Here is a 24126-nt window from a genome sequence, read left to right on the forward strand (position 1 = left end):
GTGCCTTAACCACTTAACCATGCCGGACCACTCTTACATTAGAATAATATTCTAGTAAAAACATATTTTCGATGAGAAATGCCCTGATATTTATGGAATATCGTAAAGTACAATAATACTTAATAGTCGGGATCGTGATGAAACATAATAGCAGCCATTATTTCACAGTATTGACTAAGCAAAACTAAAGATTATTGGATTTATAAAACCACTTAAATTGATATATTACGTGTTTATTCAGTGAATCAAAAGTTGGCTTTTTCAACTAACTTTCGTTTGAGTAAGTAAGTGACTTTTCCAGACAAGTGTACATTGAAAATGACAAACCCTATCACTTTAATTGTTTTACAGAACTCTTCCGTCTGGGTTCCCAGTGATTCATTTCTTGTACGAAAAAGATACTAATGTGTGTTGTGTGTGTGTGTGTGTGTGTATGTATATATATGCAACGAACTATGCACTACATTGGGCATATAATTAGATTGACGGTAGGTTGGTGGAGATCTTAATGGATAATAAAATCGAATCGGCTATACGCATGACCTACGCTTGATTATTGCTGGCACACAAAAATATACCTAATTGAAGAGAAACAAATGTATACAATAAAAATATTTAATTTTTTAAAGACAAGTAGGGTTATATATATACATAACTTAGTTGTAGTAATATATGAAGTTTTAACGTTACAAAAAGTAATGAAACCAAGTAAATCAAAACTGCAAGAAGTGAGTTATATAAATTTAAAAAAATATCCTTAGCATAATTATAGTTTTGACTTTTGTGGCATTAAAACTTTTTATGTTACTCTAGGTAGCTAGATGACATACATATCGAATTATTAGTATACTATTAATAACAGGAATGGTCAAATTTACATTTAGAAATTATCTTGTATTAGAAGAATATGCTAGTAAAAACAATAGTATTATTGTTTACGGTGAGAAATAACCTAGTGTTAAAAAAAAGAAAAGAAAATACGTGTATACCTAGATGTGTTCACCTCCTTAGTGGAATAACACTCCCCGTCAAGCGTGATAACACAGTACCTTGAATAATAATCTACAGACACAATTTTATGTTGTCATGTGTAGTAACTTCTAACATTACACTTGAAAGAAATCTGCTTTTCAACCGAATGTTTGATTTATAGACAAAGAGCTCTACAGAATTATTCTTAATAAGTATTCTTGCTATTCGAAGGGAAATGCAAACGTGCGTAATCAGTGTATATCTTGAATGGCTTCTGTAAGACATATTCTCATTTCTGCTTTTGCAGAAAAGAAGTAGAAGCTGCATAGTACAATGTTGAAGTGGGGATACTCTTTGAAGTCAGCCTGTGAAATGTATATATTATATATGTTTGTGTTTCTTTCTCGCTATATATATATGTATACACACGTGTTTGTTTTAATGAATTTAAAGATTGATTTTATCTCACTTTTCTATTTAACTTTTAACTTACCTTTAAGGTCCAGTTAATCAAATAATGTTTTTACAGTTTTATGATGGTCATATTACCGTTTATTTTACTTATTTCTCCTCTTGTTGCAGGAAAATTAACTAATAAGGTTATTAAACCCTGTTTAATAAAAATATTTAATTTTTAATTAAAACGTAAGCCTAAGCACAAGGGTGTATTTTTGTAGTGATTTCATTAATTATCTAAAATAAAATATGGAAACGGTAGGTAAGAGAAATTCCATAAATATTTGAATACTACGGAACGTTGTTATGTACGTAATTAAAGTAATATAATTATTGACTATTTAAGTTGAATGATAATAAAGTTGTGACCTAATAATTAGCTTGTCGGACTGTGAATCTGAAAGATTGTGGCTCACGTCCTGTTGTTGCAAAACTCACCTCGCACTTTGGAGACGTGAATGCCTTATAAGAGTGACGGTCAAATTCAGTTATTTAATTAAATCGCTCATAAGTTTGCAGTAGGTGATTTTGACTTGCTGTCTTCCCTCCAGTGGCATGTTCAGGTAGGAGCTAGAGGGAGCTCAGCCCCAGTGTCCATGGTCTTAATGGGGGCCCATCGATAATTGTGTTCTGTGTAAAATGCCCCCCCAGTGGCTCAGCGGTATATCTGCGGACTTACAACGCTAAAAACCGGGTTTCGATACCCGTAGTGGGCAGAGCACAGATAGCCCATTGAGTGGCTTTGTGCTTAATTCAAAAACAAAAACAAATCTGTATAAAATTATATGAGATGTAAGGCTCACAAAAATGATTAGCCGCTACTGCTTCCCCCTAATCTATCAGTTCAAGTTTCAGTAGTGATAGCGAGCGGAGATAGTTTTTTGTATGGCTTTTTGTGAAAATCGTTCAGTTTATCAACTCAAAAGTACAGAAAGTTAGCATAGATGGTGCTCATGCAGCCTTGTGCTAATTTCATAAACAACCAAAAGCTCAAAGATAATGGGAGGTAAAAGAGCAAAAAATAAACACTTCCCGGAACTCTGCCCATAAAATGAACTTTTTAAACAAAATAAACATTTTAAAAATGTGTTTTTTTCAAAGGATAAGCTAGAAATGGTAGTAAATATAATATAATTTAAATATTATTTTTCTTATAAATAATAATAATCGACCAATAGGACGAAGTTAAAATGGTTTAATCTTTAATATGGCTGTAGAAAATACCGTTAGTAATTAAAAATCAAACTTTTTACTTATCTTTGCATGTTACAGTTGACTTTTGTATACATCTAACAGGACAGGCGTGTCCGAGTAGTTAGCTTGCCGGAGTGACAAAATTATGTTATTATTCCCATTATCGGGTTTTTTTATCTTTGTAGACCAAGGAGTGTGGGGTGAAGTCACAAGAACTTCCTCCAAACATCCCATGGTTTGCACAGCCTTGCCGTAAAATCGCATTCCACTATTCTGGGACCATAAATGAGTTATAAGAGTAATGATAAAATCCCTCTATGCCTTCAGAGTGTTGCCAGTTGGTGTTGTGCGCAACCTTCCTTCCTTCTATAGTCTTATCACTTTAAAATTAGAATTGGCTGGCGGAAATAAACGTAGAGTAGTTGTGCGTAAATATCCAAAACCAATTCCATTCTTACCCGTTATACAATATCGTACTGTTAATTGTTACCCTAGTTGTTGTATTTTTGTCGGTACAGTAGGAACAAGTTTGAGAATTTTGTATTAAGTTATTTCTCGTTATGGTTACTGGTTGTGACAATGGCATTTTCCCACAGTTAACCGTCACTTGACGTTTTAAATATGAGGTTTTATTGTTGGTCTGCTGAAAACAACTACATATTTGGCTTGTTAATCGCAGTTCGTGGCTGTCGTTAGTCAAATAGGCATAACTATCTCTTTTATCTCAAATTAGACTTTAAAAAAAAAAAAAAAAGTTATGTTCTAGTGACATCGTGTTTTTCTATATTCAGTGATCCAGACCAGTAATCTCTTTAATATTATTATGACTTAAGTTTCTAAACTAATTTTATAAATATATATGTGTGTGTATGTACATACGTGTGTGTGTGTAAAACGTTAACAAGGAGCATGAGTTATTTATTTTTAGTACTGATGAAAAACCATTAGAAATATGGAGCGAAATTCAATTTATGAGAAACAACTACATAAGTACTTTTATTCTACAGCAGATCTTTACAAACGTGAAAGTTCGGGGTTCTATCCCTGCGTTTGGCACAGTTCATATATTTCACTGTGCAGTTTTGTGCTTAATAAACAACCATAACAAACAAAATTGAATATTTTTAGCTAAGTTATGTGTTTTGTACTTTTCTGTTTATTGTAACCAGTTAGACATATATCAGGTACAATGAAACGTGACAAAGATCAAATAGGTAAGTTTTGGTAATTTTATGTAACAAATATGCAGTGGTTGATTTCAGCCTCTGACTTCTCTCGCCCAACACGCAGTTTATAATGCTGTTTGAATAAGGTGATTTGTTTGATGATATTCAAACATAAGAAGGAAAATTGCGATACAGTTTTATCGCCGCTAAAGTTTGTTTTCAACAACCAAAGTCAAAAGTTTTTGACATTTCATTAAATAATTTTCGAAGCCTTACTCTAGAAACAAAAAAGCTTTACATCTATCGGCATCATGTTCATAAAGTCGAACTCTTCTCACGTGAGAATTATAGTAACATACTCAGAACACAATTCTTGAGTACATCCAGTGGTTGAAATATACAAATTGAATCACATTAGTTCTCAACTTTGTTAAACTAAATGACATTAAGATCTAACCTCAATGCTAGTGGCATATTTTAAAGGAGCAAGGCTTCCAACATTTGATATCCTGTGTGCTTTGAATAAGACATCTTACAGCCTTTCTGCTTAGAAGTTTTATTTTTTTCCCTTTTTATATTATTTTCTAATTTAAAATTTACTCGGATCTCTCTCTTTCTGTGGCCATTACTACGTTTTCCAAAATGGGCTTGCCCTCCAGTGGATGATTGGTAAGTCTGGTTGCTTCTAAAGCTAAAAACGAGTTTATATACCTGTAGCGTGGTACAGAGCATGTAACCCATCGTGTAACTGTGTTATACTAGTTCTCCTTGCTTAGAATACTCAATCAGATATAAAGTATCTTAAAGAGTTGAAGTAGGAATACATCAACAAAACAAAATACTTCAAGATACGAAACGTTCTAAATAATTATTTATTTTAACGTTTTTAAGTTAGTGTAGTTTCATTTTGTGTCGTTTTTCTAACCAAGGTACAATATTTTGTTTTTTTACATATTTTTTCCATATATGCGAGTGTTTTCATCAGTTTGATTTGAAACAGATGTAAAATGTTGTGCTATCTCAATGTTCTTTTGAAAGTCCCCCATTACCAACATAATTGATCAGCAATAAGTTTAAGTAGCTACAACGCTAAAATATGGGATTGGCTTCCCCATCGTGGATAGAGGGCAGATTGCCTGTTGTGCACCTTTATGCTAAAAACAAAGACTGAACACGAAATTATTTGAAAAGCTGAGTGTCGGGATTTTGTATAGGGCCGATTTTTTAGAGTAGATGTCTTTGATTTGTTGGTGATAAATTTAAACAATAAATGGGCAGCACATAATCTATTTATTTTAAAATAATATTTATTCAAAACAAGTCAAACACATGTACAAAAACTCGTTACATTATTGGTTACCACAACTGTATCCATAACTTTAAATAGTTTTATTCCATTTGTCAAAGTCCACACAGGTGTGTTTAGTTGCTTTAGAACACTTTGTGACGAGACAAATTCTTCTTCTTTATCTCTGTTATTACAATGTAAACTGTAAAAATCAATATAAAAATCACCACTTACGGCTAAACGGACAGTGAAGTGCCCTAAATATATACAATATTACAAAAGCCTAGTACAACAATTGAACTACATATATAACATGACTCCTACAGAGTTACGTAACAAAACTTATCATAGCCTAGTACAACAATTAAACTACATATACAGCATGACTCCTACAGAGTTACGTAACAAAACTTATCATAACAATTGCTTTTAAAATAATCAACTTTTAACACTTGTTATCAAACTAAATAATATTTAAATATTAAATCACTGAATAATAGCTCTTAGGAAAATCGATATCGTTTTACCGAATGTGTTTGCACAGTAATTGACGACGTAGCAGACATTCAAGCTACATATACTCTACTGTTATGCGGCTTAGAGAGAGTGAGCAATTGTAGTCTTAAGCGCATGTTCAGCAGTCTTAGCTATGACTGAACGTTTTGTTTTCTATAAGTGTGATACTTCGCTTTAGAAATCAATCTTAACCATGGAAACCCACCGTTTAGTAAAGATACTAACTATATAAGGGACCGTTATTTAAAGAAGAAAAGAGAATTAGAACATGCTGTTTACATTGTTCCTTCCATTTTCGAGATTCGAGAATACTGATGCATCAAAAACTTCGGTCATAAGATTGCGAAGTTTTGTAACAATGTAAGAATTTTTCTTATAGCTAGATAATACTATCATCTACCACATGCCAACTTTTGCCTTTTTGATATTCCAAACGTCAACATCTTCAGGGAATTACTTCTTTTTTATCATCATTTCTGTGTAAATGATTTATAATATTTTTAAAAACACTTCAGATTTATCAGCTGAAATGCTTTATATCAAGGCTAAGTCATACGCTTTTTCTTTTTCTCGAAAGTGCCGAGTGCTTCTTTATATACTTAGTACTCGTAGTAAACTATCACATACTTAAGCCAGACAGCATGTATCAGGTCATCCCTTAATTAATATCCGATTTTAGTTTCAGAAAAAGAGAAAGAATTTCAAGCGCTTGTAATGTTACTTAATCAATAATATATGCTCAATTATTATTAATTACTTCCTGCCAACAATTCACAACCTTCGAATGTCACTTCTATAAAATTCTTGGGGTTTGGAAGAAAAGAATGTAGAGAGGGTAGTTTTGACATCTTCATGTGTTCCAAGCTCTTTTCCGTCAAGATAGTTCTGCAAACATTGGAATAGATGATAATCAGATGGGGCAAGGTCTGGAGAATAAGGAGGTTGTGAGAGTTTTTACCAGTCTAGCTCTTCCATATTTGCAAATGTGATCGTTGCTGTATGGGGCCTATATTATCCTGGTGTAACACAAGACCTTTATGATTGATCAAAGCATGCCTCTTTTCTTTCAGTGCAACATTCAAGCGCTCCAATTGTTGACAATAGAAATCTGATGTAATCGTTACATTGAGTGGGCAACTCAAAGTGGATCACACCAACAATATTCCACCAGACGCTGAACAACACTTTCCTAGAGTGGAGGCCCATTTTGGGCCGTGCTTTAACCAGTTTATCTGCACTGAGCCATTGTCTGGGGTGCTAAACATTTTTAAAATATATTCGTTTTTCATCTCCAGTCACTAACCTGTCCAAAAAAGTTAAGTTACGTTTCCGAGAGTGCAGAGAAGTGCATATGTCCACTCATGGCTTCTGTCAAATAATGGGGGACCTATTTTCCAAGTTTTGGCACCTTTCCCAGTTGTTGCAGATGATGATGAACTGTTGAATGGGTTGAATTAACACTCCTACGAAAAGACGTTTCTAGTCCTGATTTTTCCAAGCCTGTTCCCCTGGCTGTGGTTTCGCTAGATAGTAGATAGGGATAGTGGGAATCTCGTTAATCCATTCATTAATGGATTTAAATGGCAATTTCATTTAAATACAAAATTATTAGCCTAATATTAATAACCTTTCAAGTTGCTCTGGGGCCTATTAGGCCCCACTTTTCGTAGGAGTGTTAAGTTTATGTGCTAGTTCTTCATCTGTCACAGCAAATCTTCATCAAGTGTAGCAAGTCATCATTAAACTCAACAAGACGACCTGAACGTGGCACGTTACTTAAGCTGTAGTCACCTGATCTGAGCTTCTGAAACCACCTTCGACATTCTCTTTCACTGAGAGACTCCGCACTATAAAAACCTTGAATGTTTCGTGTAGTTTCTGCTGCAGTGTTGCATTTTTTAAAACTCATAAAACATTATATGCCTAATGTGCTCCTTGGATACATCCATCTTAATAAGGGATTATTTGAATAATGATCTGAAAAAGTGGAGTTGGGTTAGTTTCTTTTATTTGTCTGAACATTTTTGTACACGTCCTACTACATATTCTAGTCATTAAAACCTTCTGCAAAGAGAGAAATGATGATGTACTTTCTGTATTAATTTTTCGGGCATTACTTATGAGATGACCTGATAACAGAGTATTATTTGCATGAACTAACGGCTTGGAAATTTGATTCAACAATTCTGAAGAAAAAATATTTTTTTGCTTTAGAAATGAAGTGAAATCAGAGCCAGCCTTACCAAGCTTGAAGCCCCAAGCAAAAATGTAATGGGATCACGCCGTTTGCTGATACAGTCTAGGCTGCACGTAAGAAGATGGTTTTTTTGGGGGGGTGTAGGGGTTGGAATAACATATCCTCTTAAAAATTAATAAAGGCTCAAATTCAAAACTTAACTGCTGTGTTAATGGATTAAATAAACAGCTGTGATAGCAAAATAAAAATTGGTTTTATTCCTTTGAAGCAGTGTGAGAATCAAACCAGTCGCTTAAACCCACATGGCACCCACGCTTTACTCTTTACTATCTTTGTTTCTTAGTCGTCTGCATAGTAGTTTTTCATCAGAGTTCTATAAGTTAACTGGGAAAATGAGATTTCTACAACACTTTTGCGGTACTTTAGTTGCAATGAACGTTTTCTAACGTTGTACCTTTCCCAGGTGCTATACAAATAACTTTCTCCTCGTCTTTCTTTATTTTTAATCATAGAATTTAATAACTTATTTTGTTATAATTTATATGAGTATTGTAAACACCAAGCAAAGGAATGGGGCAAAATACGTAACTAATAGTTTGTAATGTGTGTAAAATTATTTCGTTATTTTTGGTTGGGAGATATATGAAAAAGTAGCATCCTATTTAACTTAAACATCGATACTAAAATAGATGTATGGTAATCATCTCGTCATACATGGACCCGGCGTGGCTAGGTGGGTTAAGGAGTTTGACTCGTAATCTGAAGGTCGCGAATTCGAATCCCCATCGCACAACAAACATGCTTGCCCTTTCAGCTGTGGGGCTGAATGTGATGGTCAATTCATATTTGTTGGTAAGAAAAGTAGCCCAAGAGTTGGCGGTGGGCGGTGATGACAAGCTGCCTTCCATGTAGTCATACACTACAAAATTAAGGACGCCTAACGCAGATATCCCTCGTATAGTTTTGCGCGAAGTTCAAAACAAACTGTCATACATATATCAATTTGTATGCACAGAATGTAAACCCACCAACATTGAGGAAATTTGGAAAACATTTCATATTGGCATCAGTGAACACATTGGAAAGAAATAAAGCGGAAGTGGAAAAATTGCAGTTAATGAACATTTATATAATTGTTTATATTTATATAGACTCATTGAACATCAGCGACGAAGTTACCCATAACGTTTAAAATTCTGACTAGGGCTAACTTAGATCGGTAAACTAATGAATCAGTTCTTGTGAAAAAAATATAAGCCAGTAATTGATAAAACATGGATGGTCCTTTTAACACTTAATCATATATTAACTTAATTTCTGACTCAGAATGTTAATAACAAAGGTCGAATTGTACATAATAACTTAAATATTACTTAGTTTTATACTCTTATTTGACTTTTCGGTATGGACTTCTAATTTTGTGAGATATTCCTTCTCTAATAATTTATAGGAATAAACTGTCTAACTAAATTGTTATTTATTTATCTATGGCCCGGCATGGCCAGGTGGGTTAAAGCGTTTCGACTTTTAATTCTAGGGGCGCGTGTTCGAATCCCGGTCGCACCAAACATGCTTACCCTTTTAGCCGTGGGAACGTTATAATGTGACGGTCAATCCCACTATTCGCTGGTAAAATAGAAGTCCAAGAGTTGGCGGTGGGTGGTGATGACTAGCTGCCTTCTCTCTAGTCTTACACTGCTAAATTAGTTGTAATACTATTATACACTATTCTTGAAAGACCGTAAGGGACTGAATAAACAATTTAGTGTTAAAACATATAATAGGCCAAATACTAACATCTGATGGCAAATACAATTAATTTTTCAGTTTCGGTCGAAGCTGTCAGTTAGTTTCTGCAATGTTTGAACCGGAAACTATCATAGTATTTACTTTAATACACTGAGGTTGTTGTATTATTGACGAAAGAAGGCCTAAGTATTTGGCTTGTATGAATATATATATATAATGAAATCCATATCACACCCTTTAATAGATTTTTTAACCACACTTTCTGGATAATGTGTGAAAGATTAGGGATGTACGGCAACACACAATAAAGGAGCGAATTTTCGATATTCCTGATGCTTGGTTCTTATACCTTAAATTCAATTGCTAAGGGGCGACAGAGTTTTATTTACCAGTTTGATAGGATACTTGCGTTATAATACAAGTTGAGATTCTGAAGCATTTTCGTCAGTGAGAAAATAACAGTCTTATCTACATTAAAATTTTTATTATCTTATTTTTGTTTAGGATCGTGGAAAGAATATTGATGAAGGTAAACCCTCTCTTGCTTTCCACTAAAACATTTAAAAACAAAGTTTTTAAAGGAAAAAGAAGAAAAATGTTTCTAAACATATTTACTTGTTTATCCGTAAATAAATAATATTAGTTATTCGTTTAACAGTAATATTTATTCTGTTCTGTTTACGTACGTGCTATGAGCTTTACGATAATGGAAGTGGTCACATGCGTGGTATACAAAACACTAAAATAAAAAGGGACTGTAATAAAATAGTGTTGAAAGAAATACCAGGAAAAGTTACAATGTGCATTTAAAACAAAAACGTCTTTTACTTCGATTCGTTAAGGTTTATATATAAATACATGTTATTAGAAATTAAATTCGTTAAAAGAACAGAACCTGAGGAGTGTATACAGAGTAGAATGTGTGAAATAAAACGTTGTGTTTTCTGGGTAACAATAATCTTAGGAGCAAGCTATTAATGTTGATTATGAAATTTCAGTTATTTCTTTGTGTGTTTAGAATGTGGAATTATATTTTTTGGTTTCTGAACTTTTCCTCATTGATCATGATGGCCGTATACATTGTCCGTTTCAAATTGTCGATTTGTTATTTTATTTTATTTTATTTTTTTGTTTTGTTTTCTTTCAGTATTCTTGAATCTAGAAAACGAAAAAAAAACAACGTAAACAGCATGCTCTAATTCTCTTTTCTTCTTTAAATAACGGTTCCTTAAAAAATTAGTATCTTTACTAAATGGTGGGTTTCCATGGTTAAGATTGATTTCTGAAAGCGAGGTATCACACTTATAGAAGACCAAAACGTTCAGTCATAGCTGAGGCTGCTGAACATGCGCTTAAGACAACAATTGTTCACTCTCTTCAAGCCGCATAACAGTAGAGTATATATAGCTTGAATGTTTGCTACGTCGTCAATCACTGTGCAAACACACTCAGTAAAACGATATCGATTTTCCTATCGTTAAAAAACTACTACGGGAGAGTCAGTGTTGCATATACAAGACTGTTCAGCTTAAGAGTTATTATTCAGTGATTTAATATTTAATGATTATTTAGTTTGATAACAAGAATGTTAAAAGTTGATTATTTTAAAAGCAATTGTTATAATAAGTTTTGTTACGTAACTCTGTAGGAGTCATGTTGTTTATGTAGTTTAATTGTTGTACTAAGCTTTTGTTTGTTTTGAATTTCGCGCAAAGCTACACGAGGGCTATCTGCGCTAGCCGTCTCTAATTTAGCAGTGTAAGACTAGAGTGAAAGCAGTTGGTCATCACCACCCACCGTCAACTCTTGGGCTTATTTTTTTACCAACGAATAGTAACGCATTTACGGCTGAAAGGGAGAGCATGTTTGGTGCGACGGAGATTCGAACTCGCGACCCTCAGATTACGAGTCGAACGCCTTAACCATTTGGCCACGCCGGGCCTGTTTGAAATTTATCACAAAGTTATACAATGGGTTATCTGTGTTCTGCCTACCAAAGTGATTTCTAAGACATACTTAGACATACACAGTGACAGTCGCTGTGCCACTGGGGGGGGGGGGTGCATTAGAAAAACGGTCTCACTTAAGCTCTCAAAAGTTGAAATTATACAAAAAACTAGGGAAAAAACCGTTTGAAAATTATGTTAGATCTAAATGAACCCATGACAGCTGTTAAGATGATGACAAAACTATATTTGACGAAATTCTTTGTAACAATTAATTATCCATGTAACAAGTTAGGTAATGGTAGTACGAGTATGTAAATACTTAACTTGAATCATATTGAAATAAGGCAAAGACTTGAAATGAAGATAAATTATACTATGTATAAGTTTACAGTATTTAAGAAGAATGTTTATAGTAATCGTTGATTGAAGTTTGCTAAAAACATAACCACTGCAAAGTTCTTTTCTTTGTTAGCTCCTCGGACATTTCGAAATCCGTAAAGCAGATTAGTTTCTTAAATATTACAAAGCATGATCTTCCTCCTGCTTTAAATCAATTTGTTGAGAGTACCTGTTAAGGAAGCACAAATTATATGATTGACAATTTTCTTTCTTTTGTTATTAAACCCCTAATAATCTCACTAGATGCTAATATCACACCCTGCTTTGTGGAAAGAAATGATTAACTCGTTTAACTGGTTAAGTAATTGTGTCTTTAAATATAAAAGCAAAGGTATATAAAAATATCGGAAGTATGCTTTGTATCAGTATGTTTTTAATCCATCTTGTCGGGTCAAATCCCTAAAACAAAGTGATACGTGTACACTTGCGGGCAGTTCGTAGTTACTAAACAAAATAACTTCGATATTAAAGTCAGGCAACTGTGGATGATGCAAGCCAAATTCTTGTAGAAGAAATTAAAACATATTTTATTTCAGGAGATTTTTATTCCCCTTCTCGATAAGATTGTAAAACAAAGTAAACCATGCATATTGTATTGGATAATTTCCAGTTACGGTAATTAATCAACCCAACATTGAATGATAGATGCTGTCATACACACATGCGTATACTGCACATATTGGAACATCTTTATCAGAGGATACTGTGTGGTGTGTTGATGTCGATGTCAATTATGTGTGTGTATGTATATATATATATATATAATTATGTGTGTGTATGTGTGTATATATATATATAATTATGTGTGTGTATGTGTGTATATATATATATATATATATATATATACATAATTATGTGTGTGTATGTATATATATTGTGTTGAGGAATAATTCGTGAGCGTTTTTTCAAGTTAACAAAATATATTCATAAATGAAAAGCTTTCGCAAAATATTTGATGTCATTTGGTTGATAATTTTTTGCTCTAATAGATGGTGTGCTTGCTTTTCATATGTCTTTAATTTTTGCTTTCATTTTCAGCTTATTAAATGGAATGTCAAGTGGACAAAATCGAGCATTTTCGACACCATCTGCTTTTCGCATTTAATTTCTTGCAATTTCGTTTAAAACAATGCATACTATATACCTAGGTATTACATGAAATAAAGTATCATAATAAATGTTTTGGGTGTAATGTGTTCATGCATTGAAGTATTGTATAGTCTTGCATGTAATGCTTGAATGAAATTATTTAAAAACGCTCACGAATTATTCCTCAACCTAATATAATTTTTTTCAAAATTGTTAAATCAAACTAAACGCTAGTTTTCGTTCCACCCAATTATCTTGATTATATTTATACAGCAATGCTTTTAAATTCTGTAGTTTATATCTTTGTTTTGGATGGGGCGTGACCTGGTGGTTTTGTGCATAGACAGTGGAAACGAGAATCTATGGTTTATGTCTCGTTGTCGCAGATATGCGCTTCGTACTTTGGGCTTCTGTATGAGAGTAATATTGAATTACTACTATTCGGTCAGACAAGAGAAGCTCAAAAGTTGGTGGTGATGACTGCTGACTAGCTGCTTTTCCTCCAGACCAAAATTATGGACTGTGTGCAAAAATTCTTAAATAATGAAATTTTTGTATTCATTTTATACAACAGTTGTTTTCCCTGTTAGAAATAATCTTTGTGTATGATGCTGAGCCCTTAATGTTTTCTATCTTTATGCTCTATAATAACACAAGGTTACACTGTCATCGATAATTACAATATATACATATTTATACTTCTCCTTTATAGTTTGCTTCACATAATAACTTCTGTTATTTATATTTGCTAAAGATAGTACCATAGTTTGTATCATAACCTTTTATTACCTTGTGCCCCTCTCTTATAGTAATTGTAAAATCTGTGCACAGTGACCCCTATAGTGTACTTAGTGTATTAGCAAAGGAAAGTTAATAATTTCTTCCTATTTAGTGACTTTTGTTTAGAACTCCTTAAATTAAGTGTATTGCTAAAAAGTATAATGATTGTGTGTTGTGCTAATTGCATTAGATAACTGTCGATTAAAATATGAATTTGAACGATAAGATTTATAAATATTTCACATTTTATTGTTTTTTTTTATGTGGAATTGCTCCTCCCGTGGGTTATCGATAAGTCTGAGGGCTTATAACGATAAAGCTATCAGATTTCGATACTCACGGTAGGCATAAGACACATAGTTCTTTGTATAGCTTTGCGCTCAACAACAAATAAACAAAGCCTTATGTGAAACAACCCCCTTAAGTGGCACAGAGACAAGTCTAAAGATTTATAACGCTAAAAACTGGGTTTCGATACCCGTGTTGTGCACAGCACAGATAGCCCATTGTATAGCTTTGTATTTAACAACAAGCAAACTTCAGTGGTATCATGGAAGTGGTTAAAAACACGTTCTCTCTGGGTTCATGAAATTCATTAAGTGTATTATATATAATGGATATCTATGTCGACGTTTTCTTCGGCTTATTAAAACTTCTAAGTGAATTTTATTCAAACTTAGAATACGCATTTCCTCAATACTGACCTATATCATAACGTTTCTAGTATTTTTCTTAAATGTACTAAATACGAATGCGCTGTTTCAAAATTCGAAAATAATGTAATCAGTGTTTAGAAGATATGATTTTACATGAGATATTGCGTAGCAAATAAAATCATACTGAGGTGGCCTGTCAAAAATTTTGTTGCCCTTAAGTATAAGTTTTGTCACATAATAAAATTATTACATATTACCTATGAATATTTTTCTTTCATTTTTTAAAGTTTTGGTTTCTATTTTAACGGTTACCTGAGCTGAGAAGGTGTCGCAACTACTTTGAGCGACCTTTAAATTGCATTTTAATCTGTTTGAGACATTTGAAGATATGTTTTATTTACTACTGTAATTTCTTCATGGTAAGTAGTTCCTAACATTAGCAGTGAAAAACTCCGAAATAATGTATGGTAAAGATCAGGCTTGGTTTTGCGACGAAGGTTTTATAATGATAATAATAAATAATAAATGTTCTTACAAGACACCTTAACTGATTAAACAGTTTCACGAATTGCCGTTATATTTCCATATTATATTAACTTCCGTTTCTTTTTTAAAAACCTACCGATTATGTCTCAGCTTATCTGATGAATTTTCAACATTTTATCAGGGAGTCCATAATATCAACTATGTCTTATTGAAGTATTGTTGTTTCTTTTTTTTTAAGCCTTAAGCAAATTAATATTCCTGCTGTTAATGAATTATGAGCATGAATGCAGGGATCATGATCAGATCTTCCCTCTTTGGTTTCTTGCAAAAAATAAAAATACACCTGTTGGTGAATACTATTGCCACTTAAATTTTTTATTTGTTGAAATAGCTTATTTGTATTGAATATGTTATCGCCATCCCCTATCGCACTTGAATTATTTGTGCATACAGCTTTATCAAAATTATATATATATTGATTATTAACCATTGTAAGAATATGTATCTAGATAGATCGTTGATTTTTTTTAAAACAATTTTAAACGTTTTAGTCATAGAAACGTGCAGCAAATCTATCATTATGTTTTACTGTATGTATTGAAAATTTATTTGACATGGAGATTAGTCGTGAATGTTTTCACTATAGGTTGTCGGGTAATAAGAGAAGTTCTAATTGTTTTGGTACATGTTTAAGAATGGCAGACATGTTATTTAGAACGACCATATGAAATTATTGGACTATGATACTTTAAAGTTGAATAATTGCAAGATTTAGTCAATGTCAGTGAAATATTGAGCTTATTACTGTATAGGTTTACATAAATGTCCTGTAATAAAACTCTCGGTTATACCCATCTTGCATCTGAAGTCACTTCGTCAGATATATTTACTACAGATGCTGCTAGGTGTGAATAACTGTAGTAAAAAGTATGGTAGGTTTAAGATGTTACAGCGTGTTAAAATACGAATTTATTAAGGGGATCTGGAGATGGGAATTATTCGTTTGTTCCTGCAATCTCTCTATAGTTCGGATGAGGAAGACAGCCAAGGCCCCAAGTATACACCTATGGAGGACGACAACATGCAAGATAAGGAGAAATATGCGAGGTAAGATGGTGTTATGGTACTCAAAACAAGATGATGGTGTTGGGTGTAAATACGTAACTGGAATTAAATATAGACCAGTGTAAATGGTACAGAATTATTTGTTAATAATTTGATGATAAAAGGATTAATTGGTAAATATTTTGTACCGATAAATTAATGTTCTCTCTCAGATAAGAACAGCTGCTTGTGAGTTATTAGTCTTGTCAAACTTGACGTAATGAAAGTATAATAATATTACTTGTTTTGTGTTACGGTAGTTAGAGTGAGATAAAATAAATGGTGAATTAGTTTAATATTGTTATGAGATCGAGACAATGAAATTACTGTAAAAATACTTTTCTCAAGTGAAATTTGTGTCTACCACAATGACATATAACGTGTAACGACGTAGTGATATGACTAATATTGTATATTATGATAATAACAAATAATCATAATTAGTGTTTAATTAGTGTTGTAATGAATATTTAATGGTATAATTATTATTGAAAACAAACGTCAAGATATCAATCTATGCGTTTTATTTTGTAATTATGTAGAAGTATGATTTTGAAAATACACAACGTATTTTTTAAAAGTACGGTTACGGTTGGAAGAACGCTATGCTGCTGCCAAGAATATTACAATAATTACAACAAATATTTAATTATTGTTCGCATAGTTTTATTGCAACCCACCTATTAATGAGAATATTCAAGCAAAATGTTATACTAGTCACAATAAACTATTGATGTTAAGATTTATTATTCTATCGCCTGCAAATTATTCACTTGGTTATTCTAAGAACTTATAGATAAGTAAAGTAGAAAGTATCAAATGTGTCAACCATTCTATATCTGCTGTATCCATTGCCGATTAGGCCAATCGTCTAATGCCTAAACTCATAAAGTCGGTTGGGATACATCGGATAGTAGTGGTTGAGTCGCTATTTGTATTATCAAAACTTTAACATTTTCGTAGCGCCACATCTTGTATTTTCTTAAAATGCTCTTTAAGAATATGGTATCAACAATGCTTATATTTCGTTCCCCCAATCACTTACAGAAACTCTGTAAACTGTTCTATGGGCTTTACTGTCATAGAGATTCTACGTAAAATTACTGAAAGTATGTCCAATGTACATGTCGCATTCCGTGAATCGCAGAAGCAACAAAACGGAGTATTCGGAGATTAGAATAATTTCCTGAAAAATACTTTGTATATTTTTATATAAAATTCAGTAGCTTTATCAATATAAATAACACGCACCCGTTTGTCTGTCCTGAACTTTTCTCACAAGTTTCTCAATCAAACGCTACAGCTCTCATATTGTTAGAAAGGCCTTTGCTTAAGATGTCTGAATTGCATATTAGCTTTTCAATTCAGAATCACCTTACCTGTTTTTCTTCTTTTGCATAATGAAACATCTTAATTTAGCGAGTAATGGTACATGATAACGTTGTCATCACGTGATGACTGATTTTGGCTAACTTCGATTTCGACATTAATCTTTTATTTGCAAAGCATTTCACGCAAACAACAACAAACCCGCGTATAGTTTTGAACAAATTGCATATGTGTATTCTAGGCTTAAGTATGTCGAGAAAGCACATAGAAATTGTATTTAGTGTAATGCTCCTTTTGTTCTAAAAAAATTAGAAAACATGCAGTAACGTCTGAATGTTCAGCTCAGTTTGCCTTTATTACAATTTTACATTTGCTTTACAGTAATTGAGCTTCGGTTTATTTCATGGGCTGCTATAAACACCTGTTAGCTGTTTTTTCTTTACTTCGGGTTTTATTCTTCGTTTTTGTGAGTTTTTTTGTTTCAGTTTGTAAAACCCTTTTATACACTGAACGTTCACAAGTGTTTCATTCTCTGTTAATTATTATAAATACCATTACTTTATTGTTTACTTTACATGTATTTTTTAAATAACTTTACATTCACCTGAGTTATCTGACCCCATAACGTGTTTTCAAATATACCAGGGTTTATCGATATAACGCATAAATGCATGCAAAAAAAAAGAAAAAAAGAGAGAGTGCCTTAAATCAGTGTTGAATTGAGGAGTGTACAGAGGAACTCTTCTTGTGCAAAAAAATAAAATCCCCTCCTGAAGTACAGTAAGTTCCATTTGGTCGAATTTTAATTTATTATTCTTCCCAGCTTCATATCCCTCCCCCCCCGTCCTTGTGGAAAGGTATGTGTTCAACATTGGCTTAAATGCTGGACATGAAAATGATAGTATAGGAAAAAGTCAAGGGAAGGCCCGGCATGGCCAGGTGGGTTAAGGCGTTCGACTCATAATCTGAGGGTCTCGGGTTCGAATCCCCGTCACACCAAACATACTCGCCCTTTCAGCCGTGGGAGCGTTGTAATGTTAGGTCAATCCCACTATTCGTTGGTAAAATAGTAGCACAAGAGTTGGCGGTGGGTGGTGATGGCTAGCGCAGATAGCCCGCGTGTAGTTTTGCGCGAAATTAAAAAAAAAAAACTCAAGCGAAGGGCATGAAAACTACTACAAATATTTCTCTGGTCGCGGCCACCTATAATTATTTCATAAAATATTACTGTAACTGTTTATATACATAATATTTTCCCTTTGTGTAAATTATATTTCACCTTATTTTCTCATTCAATAGCTCTTCTGTATAAAGTAGATAACTCGTAGTGCCACTATTAATGCATGATGCGCTAATGTCTTCAGTGTGTTTGTATTAAAATTATAATTAACACGCAATTCATAAATTTGGATTTGTCTCTGAGTTGAGGTTTCACAGACTAATAAATAATTAATTATTTTATAGTACGTACAGAATAGTCTGATTTTTATTTGATTCATCGAACTGTAAATGGTCAGATATGAATTAGTATTTTTTCAAACATTCTTTAGTATTTTGCAGTTATTAATTCACTTTTATCTCTTTATGCGCTTCTTGATTTTAATATGTGGTTTACTTGTGTACGTAGTTAAAGAGATAGTACAACACTGCAGTGAATAATCTTGTATATATTGCGAACCGTGGTTTCCGTCGTAGCGTTTGTCTGTCTCCCTTTTCAAAACCTGATCACGTAGGCAAAGTCCAACATTCACTTTTGAAATGACAGGAGAATAGTAACATTGATGTCAAATGTTATTCTACACTAAATTGCTGGGAATTAATCACACTATTATTCAAATTTCGAAATGCGACGTAATTTAATAAAAATGTAGATTTACCTTATGTTTTTGTGTAGCGTTTCCTAGCATGACTCAATCGCTCAACATTTACTTTTCGAGGTGGGCGGTACAAGTGAAATCAAGAATGCGACACAGTTAACCCTTTGTACTAAATCCATGAAATAACTTAATTTGATAGATCAACTTAAATTTTTCTCGTCACTGGGACGGATACTTTTGTTTGTATATCACTACTACTGTTATTACCATTTAAGCTTGATGTAGGTTATTCTGTATACTGAACATTCAGAAATTTATTAACCAAGTTGTTTAAACTCGTTTTAGAATAGATGCCCTGAAATGATACACTTGCTACGAGACGTGGGCAGAACACTGCAGCATACATAGTATACCATGACAGACAGTGTGAAAAGTTTTGTCATGTTCAAAAATAAGTGTTAATACATTTTTTAGAAGTCCTGTATTTCAGAGTTGTCAAATACGTATCTAACCCTTCTTCATACGAAGAGAGCTTTTCGCTGAAGCTTTATGATGATGATAACAATACATGTATGGTACATTTAGAACACATTTGTTCATCATATCTCAGTTTTCCTATATTTCACTGTAACTACGTAGATGTTACCGTTGTGCTGCCTGCGGTAATTTTTTCCCGTCTTGTTGCATACCTAAAACTGCTGCTGCCTGTAGGTTATCATAATATCAGTAAGTTGCTTATAAACAGGCATTGAATGTACTTCAAGTTATAAGAGGTTGTAGTTCCATCCTCGTAATAAATAACATGATATCAACTCTTTTTAAGAATAACGTTAGCGTTACGAACTTCACACATTATTTAAATGATCTATATTTCTTCAATTTCGGACAGTTAATAACAGCGTATACAGTTTAAATATTTTGTTAACACTATTATCTTGTGATGTACATTGAAAATGGTAGAAACGTAAAGTTGACTTAAACACCCTGCTAATAATATAATTATACACTTACATACGTTTTAATAATATTGAGTTCTATTTATTCTATGTTAGCCGATTCATTCATCTGGCACATTGAAACTTGAATAAAACAAACGAATGAAATATTTGCCGTTAATTATGTATGTATCATCAAAAAATAATTACTCAGAAGTTATTTCACACTTTTCTATATAGCATTAGCATTTGTATGCAATGTTAATTGTTCTCGCGTATATATTATTAAAGACTTATTTGTAATTTATATACGTATGAATGTTGTTTCGCAAAAGGCATTCATGTTGTCTGTTGCCTTGACTTTCTGTTAATACCGTGTGGTTGTTTCTTTGAATGGGTATTAAATGTTATTTGCGTTTTTCCTATTTGTATAACTTTTGTCGTTTAGTTTGGTGTGAGCCCAGCATGGCCAAGCGTGTTAAAGCATGCGACTCGTAATTTGAGGGTCGCGGTTCGCATCCCCGTAGCGCCAAACATGCTCGCCCTTTCAGCCGTGGGGGCGTTATAATGTGACGGTAAATCCCACTATTCGTTGGTAAAAGAGTAGCCCAAGAGTTGGCGGTGGGTGGTGATGACTAGCTGCCTTCCCTCTAGTCTTACACTGTTAAATTAGGGACGGCTAGCACTGATAGCCCTCGAGTAGTTTTGTGCGAAATTCAAAAAACAAACAAACAATCAGTTTGATGTATGCATTATATGCAGTCTTGGTTATTGTGAACATAGTTTGGTTCATATAAGAACATAAGTTGACTCTGGGGTGAAACATCCGGTTCGGATGTGTGTGATACCATAATACAATTTCTCTCCTTAAGTTACGGGTACTTAGTAACAGTCAGTCCTTTAATGTTGATGATATTCAGTGGATATCTTTTTTCTGTTCAAAATTAGGAACAGCAGCAGTTAGCCTGTCAGTTTTGCCATAAGTACACAATAAGTTCACAAAATGGTTTTGAGTCGCAGTAGCTGTGGTGTGCGTCTCATTTGACACAGGTTTATTACCTCTTGACTTAACTGACATGACTTAGTTCATAGAGGTTCACTTGGTTCTATGGTCTATAGTTTTGAGTTATTGAAGTGTAACAGCTTATTATCTACAAAACAATAGAATGCACCGACAATAATACGGTCGAGCAGCAATATTTTCATGCGTGTTCATCGAAATTATCAACTGAAATCTAGAGACGAATGCGCGACATAACTTAATAAATGTTTCTGTTTAACTTCTGTACTTTGAGTCTGGATTTTTTTTATTATTCATTTACCATTATTAGCTATGTTTATCTGTTTTAACTTATAAATACCTTAACGAATTCTCTCAAATATTAAATAAATTTCATTATCTGTTGCTGTGGTGGACAACTACACTTGTTCAGCCTGCCTATGAGTGAATAATATAGATTATTTTGTCTTAATGAAGAAATTTCACATTCAGTGTACTGTTACTCAAAAGTAAAGATAACTGGTTTGTACGATATACCAAAATGCGTTTTATGCATTTTAAAGGCCTGGTAGTTCTCGCTCAACTCGTAATCTGCGGATGACGGTTTCGAAACCCTTTCGCTGGACATTCTCAGTCTTTCAGCCGTGGGAACATTGTAATGTTACGATCGACCCTACTATTCGTTGATAAAGAGAAACACAAGAATGTGCAGTAGGTGGTGTTGATTATTTGCTTTCCCTCTTGTCTGTTACTTCACAATTAGCGACGGTTAGCGCAGATAGCCCTGGAGATTGTTTTGCGCAAACTCAATATAACGAATATATATTTTATAGAGTTTTTGTCTATGAAAGTGGGTCAAGGAAGAAAGTCACATTCAAGAATGTTAAAAGGAAGTCACCCAGATTGATATCTGATTATTAAGTTTAAATGTTCATTTTTTTTATCTCTAAAGATCTGTCTGTTTTAATAAGTGATTATATTAAATACAGTTCTGTGTTACGTCATTTCTGATGTGGAATGTACGTAAAATATGTTCGTTGATTCCTTTTTCACTTCCCTCGTCCCTCAGTGAAACGCATTACTACAACCTCACATGTAGTTTGTTCGTGTTTCTAGTGTCTTCGTTCGAAAGCTGTTACAGTGAAGAGGTTAATGTACTTCAATACCATGTTTTTAATACGTCACTCGCTTTTGCTGTGACGTTCAAATAGTAAAACGTTTTCTAAGAACCAAAACTGGGTCCTATTTCAACACCGTTTCGTATGGCAACAAACCTTTGTGCTATGTTAAGTTTACTTTACTCTTTTCCTCCCTTTTAATCAGTGATAATCAGTGATGACGAGAAACCCACTTGTTGAGAAATTTATATGCAAAAACGGCTCGTTTGGGCTGAGAAAACACTTTACATAGAAGAGCGAACAACGTTTCGACCTTCTTCGGTCATCGTCAGGTTCACAAAGAAAGAGGTAACTGACCGGAAGCTGACCACATGTTTGAAAGGGGTTGTGTAACTGTGTGTCGAAATGTAGAGGGCGGTATTAGATGTTTGAATATATAATTTTATTTATTATATTAATATAGGTATAAAGGCGTTCCTTTATATTGGTTTATTTTGGGTTTAAGTTGTTGTATAAGTAAGGCTTCACCATGAACACAGTCAGGTAGGTTTTATTGTTATTCCAAGGTTATGTCTTGGGACCAATTTTACACGTGATAATATTTATGTATTACGTTTTGAAGTGTACAGGTTTACATAAAGCTGTTCTATTTGTGTGTGTTTAAGAGAATGAAATGCTTGCCCATTTATGTTTTGTTCTAATTTTTCCTTGTCCACAATATCTTCTCCTTCTATGAATTATTAAAATATACAGTCATGATAGACCATTAGCTCAACTTATCTGAACTTTATGATTTGAAAATACATAAATGGGAACTTAATTTACAAATGTATTTTACACTCCATAATTTTGATATACAAAAATGTCAAATTAATCGCGGTTTTGGCCCGTCATGGCCAGGTGGGTTAAGACGGGCGACTCGTAATCTGAGGGTTGCGGGTTCGCATCCCCGTCGCACCAAACATACTCGCCCTTTCAGCTGTGGAGGCGTTATAATGTGACGGTCAATAGCACTGTTCGTTGGTAAAAGAGTAGTCCAAGAGTTCGCAGTGGGTGGTGGTGACTAGCTGCCTTCCCTCTAGTCTTACACTACTAAATTAGGGACGGTTAGCACGGATAGCCGTCGTGTACTATTGTTCGAAATTTAAACGACCAAACGAAATCCTTTCTTGTTTATTGGGTTTGTCCAATTTGCCGCAGTTCAGAAGTGTATTCTGCATTTGCGTACGAGTTTGTAGCTGCATGTGTAGTTTAAATAGTAAAATGTTGGTCAGAGGATATAGATTACCATGTTACATTTCTAAACATTCCCCAAATTATTGCAGTTACTACGGTTATTTTTGACTTTATCAAAGCATAATATAATACAACAAAATAGAAGTTTGGTTTGAATTTCCCCCCAAACTACACGAGGGCTATCTGCGCTAGCCGTCCCAAATTTAGAAGTGTAAGACTAGAGGGAAGGCAGGTAGTAATTACCTCCCACTGCCAACTCTTGGGCTACTCTTTTACCAACGAATAGTGGAAATGACCATTACATTATAACTCTCCAACACTTGAAAAGGGGAAGCATGTTTGGTGTCAGGGGGATACGAACTCGCTATCCTCGGATTACGAGTCAAGCGTCTTAACCACCTGGCCATGCCGGGTCTGTTCGTTCTGTATTATAAAACAAAAATATTCAATTACACATCAGTTAAGCGAATGCATTAGAGATTGTTGTATAAAACTTACGTATCCGGTTTGAAATGGTATTCAAGGCTTAATACGAAATATTTCTCCAAAGTTCGTGTTACTGCTATCTAGAAGAAACAACGTTATTTTTATATTCTGTTATTTTCTGTATGAGGTGATTGTTTTGCAAATTACAAGGTGATAAATATTAAAAGTCTATGAAGATGATGTCAAGCATGTTAAAATTATAAG

The 24126-nt window shown here is 33.6% G+C and overlaps 1 protein-coding gene across 9 annotated transcripts in view; it reads left to right on the plus strand.

The window, feature by feature from the left end:
- Positions 1-24126, plus strand: part of LOC143249510 (aryl hydrocarbon receptor nuclear translocator homolog) — a 138428-nt gene that overhangs the window by 43384 nt on the left and 70918 nt on the right. For 4 of the 9 annotated variants that reach the window (XM_076499480.1, XM_076499479.1, XM_076499478.1 and 1 more), the window contains one exon: positions 15924-16004. The exons of 4 other annotated variants lie outside the window; for them this stretch is intronic. In XM_076499480.1, the coding sequence (XP_076355595.1) occupies positions 15924-16004 (81 nt within the window). Of the gene's footprint in view, positions 1-15923; positions 16005-22731; positions 22744-24126 lie in introns of those variants that run through there. One more of the 9 variants, XM_076499487.1, reaches the window with a different exon arrangement.

The sequence above is a fragment of the Tachypleus tridentatus genome, chromosome 4, assembly GCF_004210375.1.
Source record: "Tachypleus tridentatus isolate NWPU-2018 chromosome 4, ASM421037v1, whole genome shotgun sequence".
In the NCBI taxonomy this organism is placed as follows: Eukaryota; Metazoa; Arthropoda; class Merostomata; order Xiphosura; family Limulidae; genus Tachypleus; species Tachypleus tridentatus.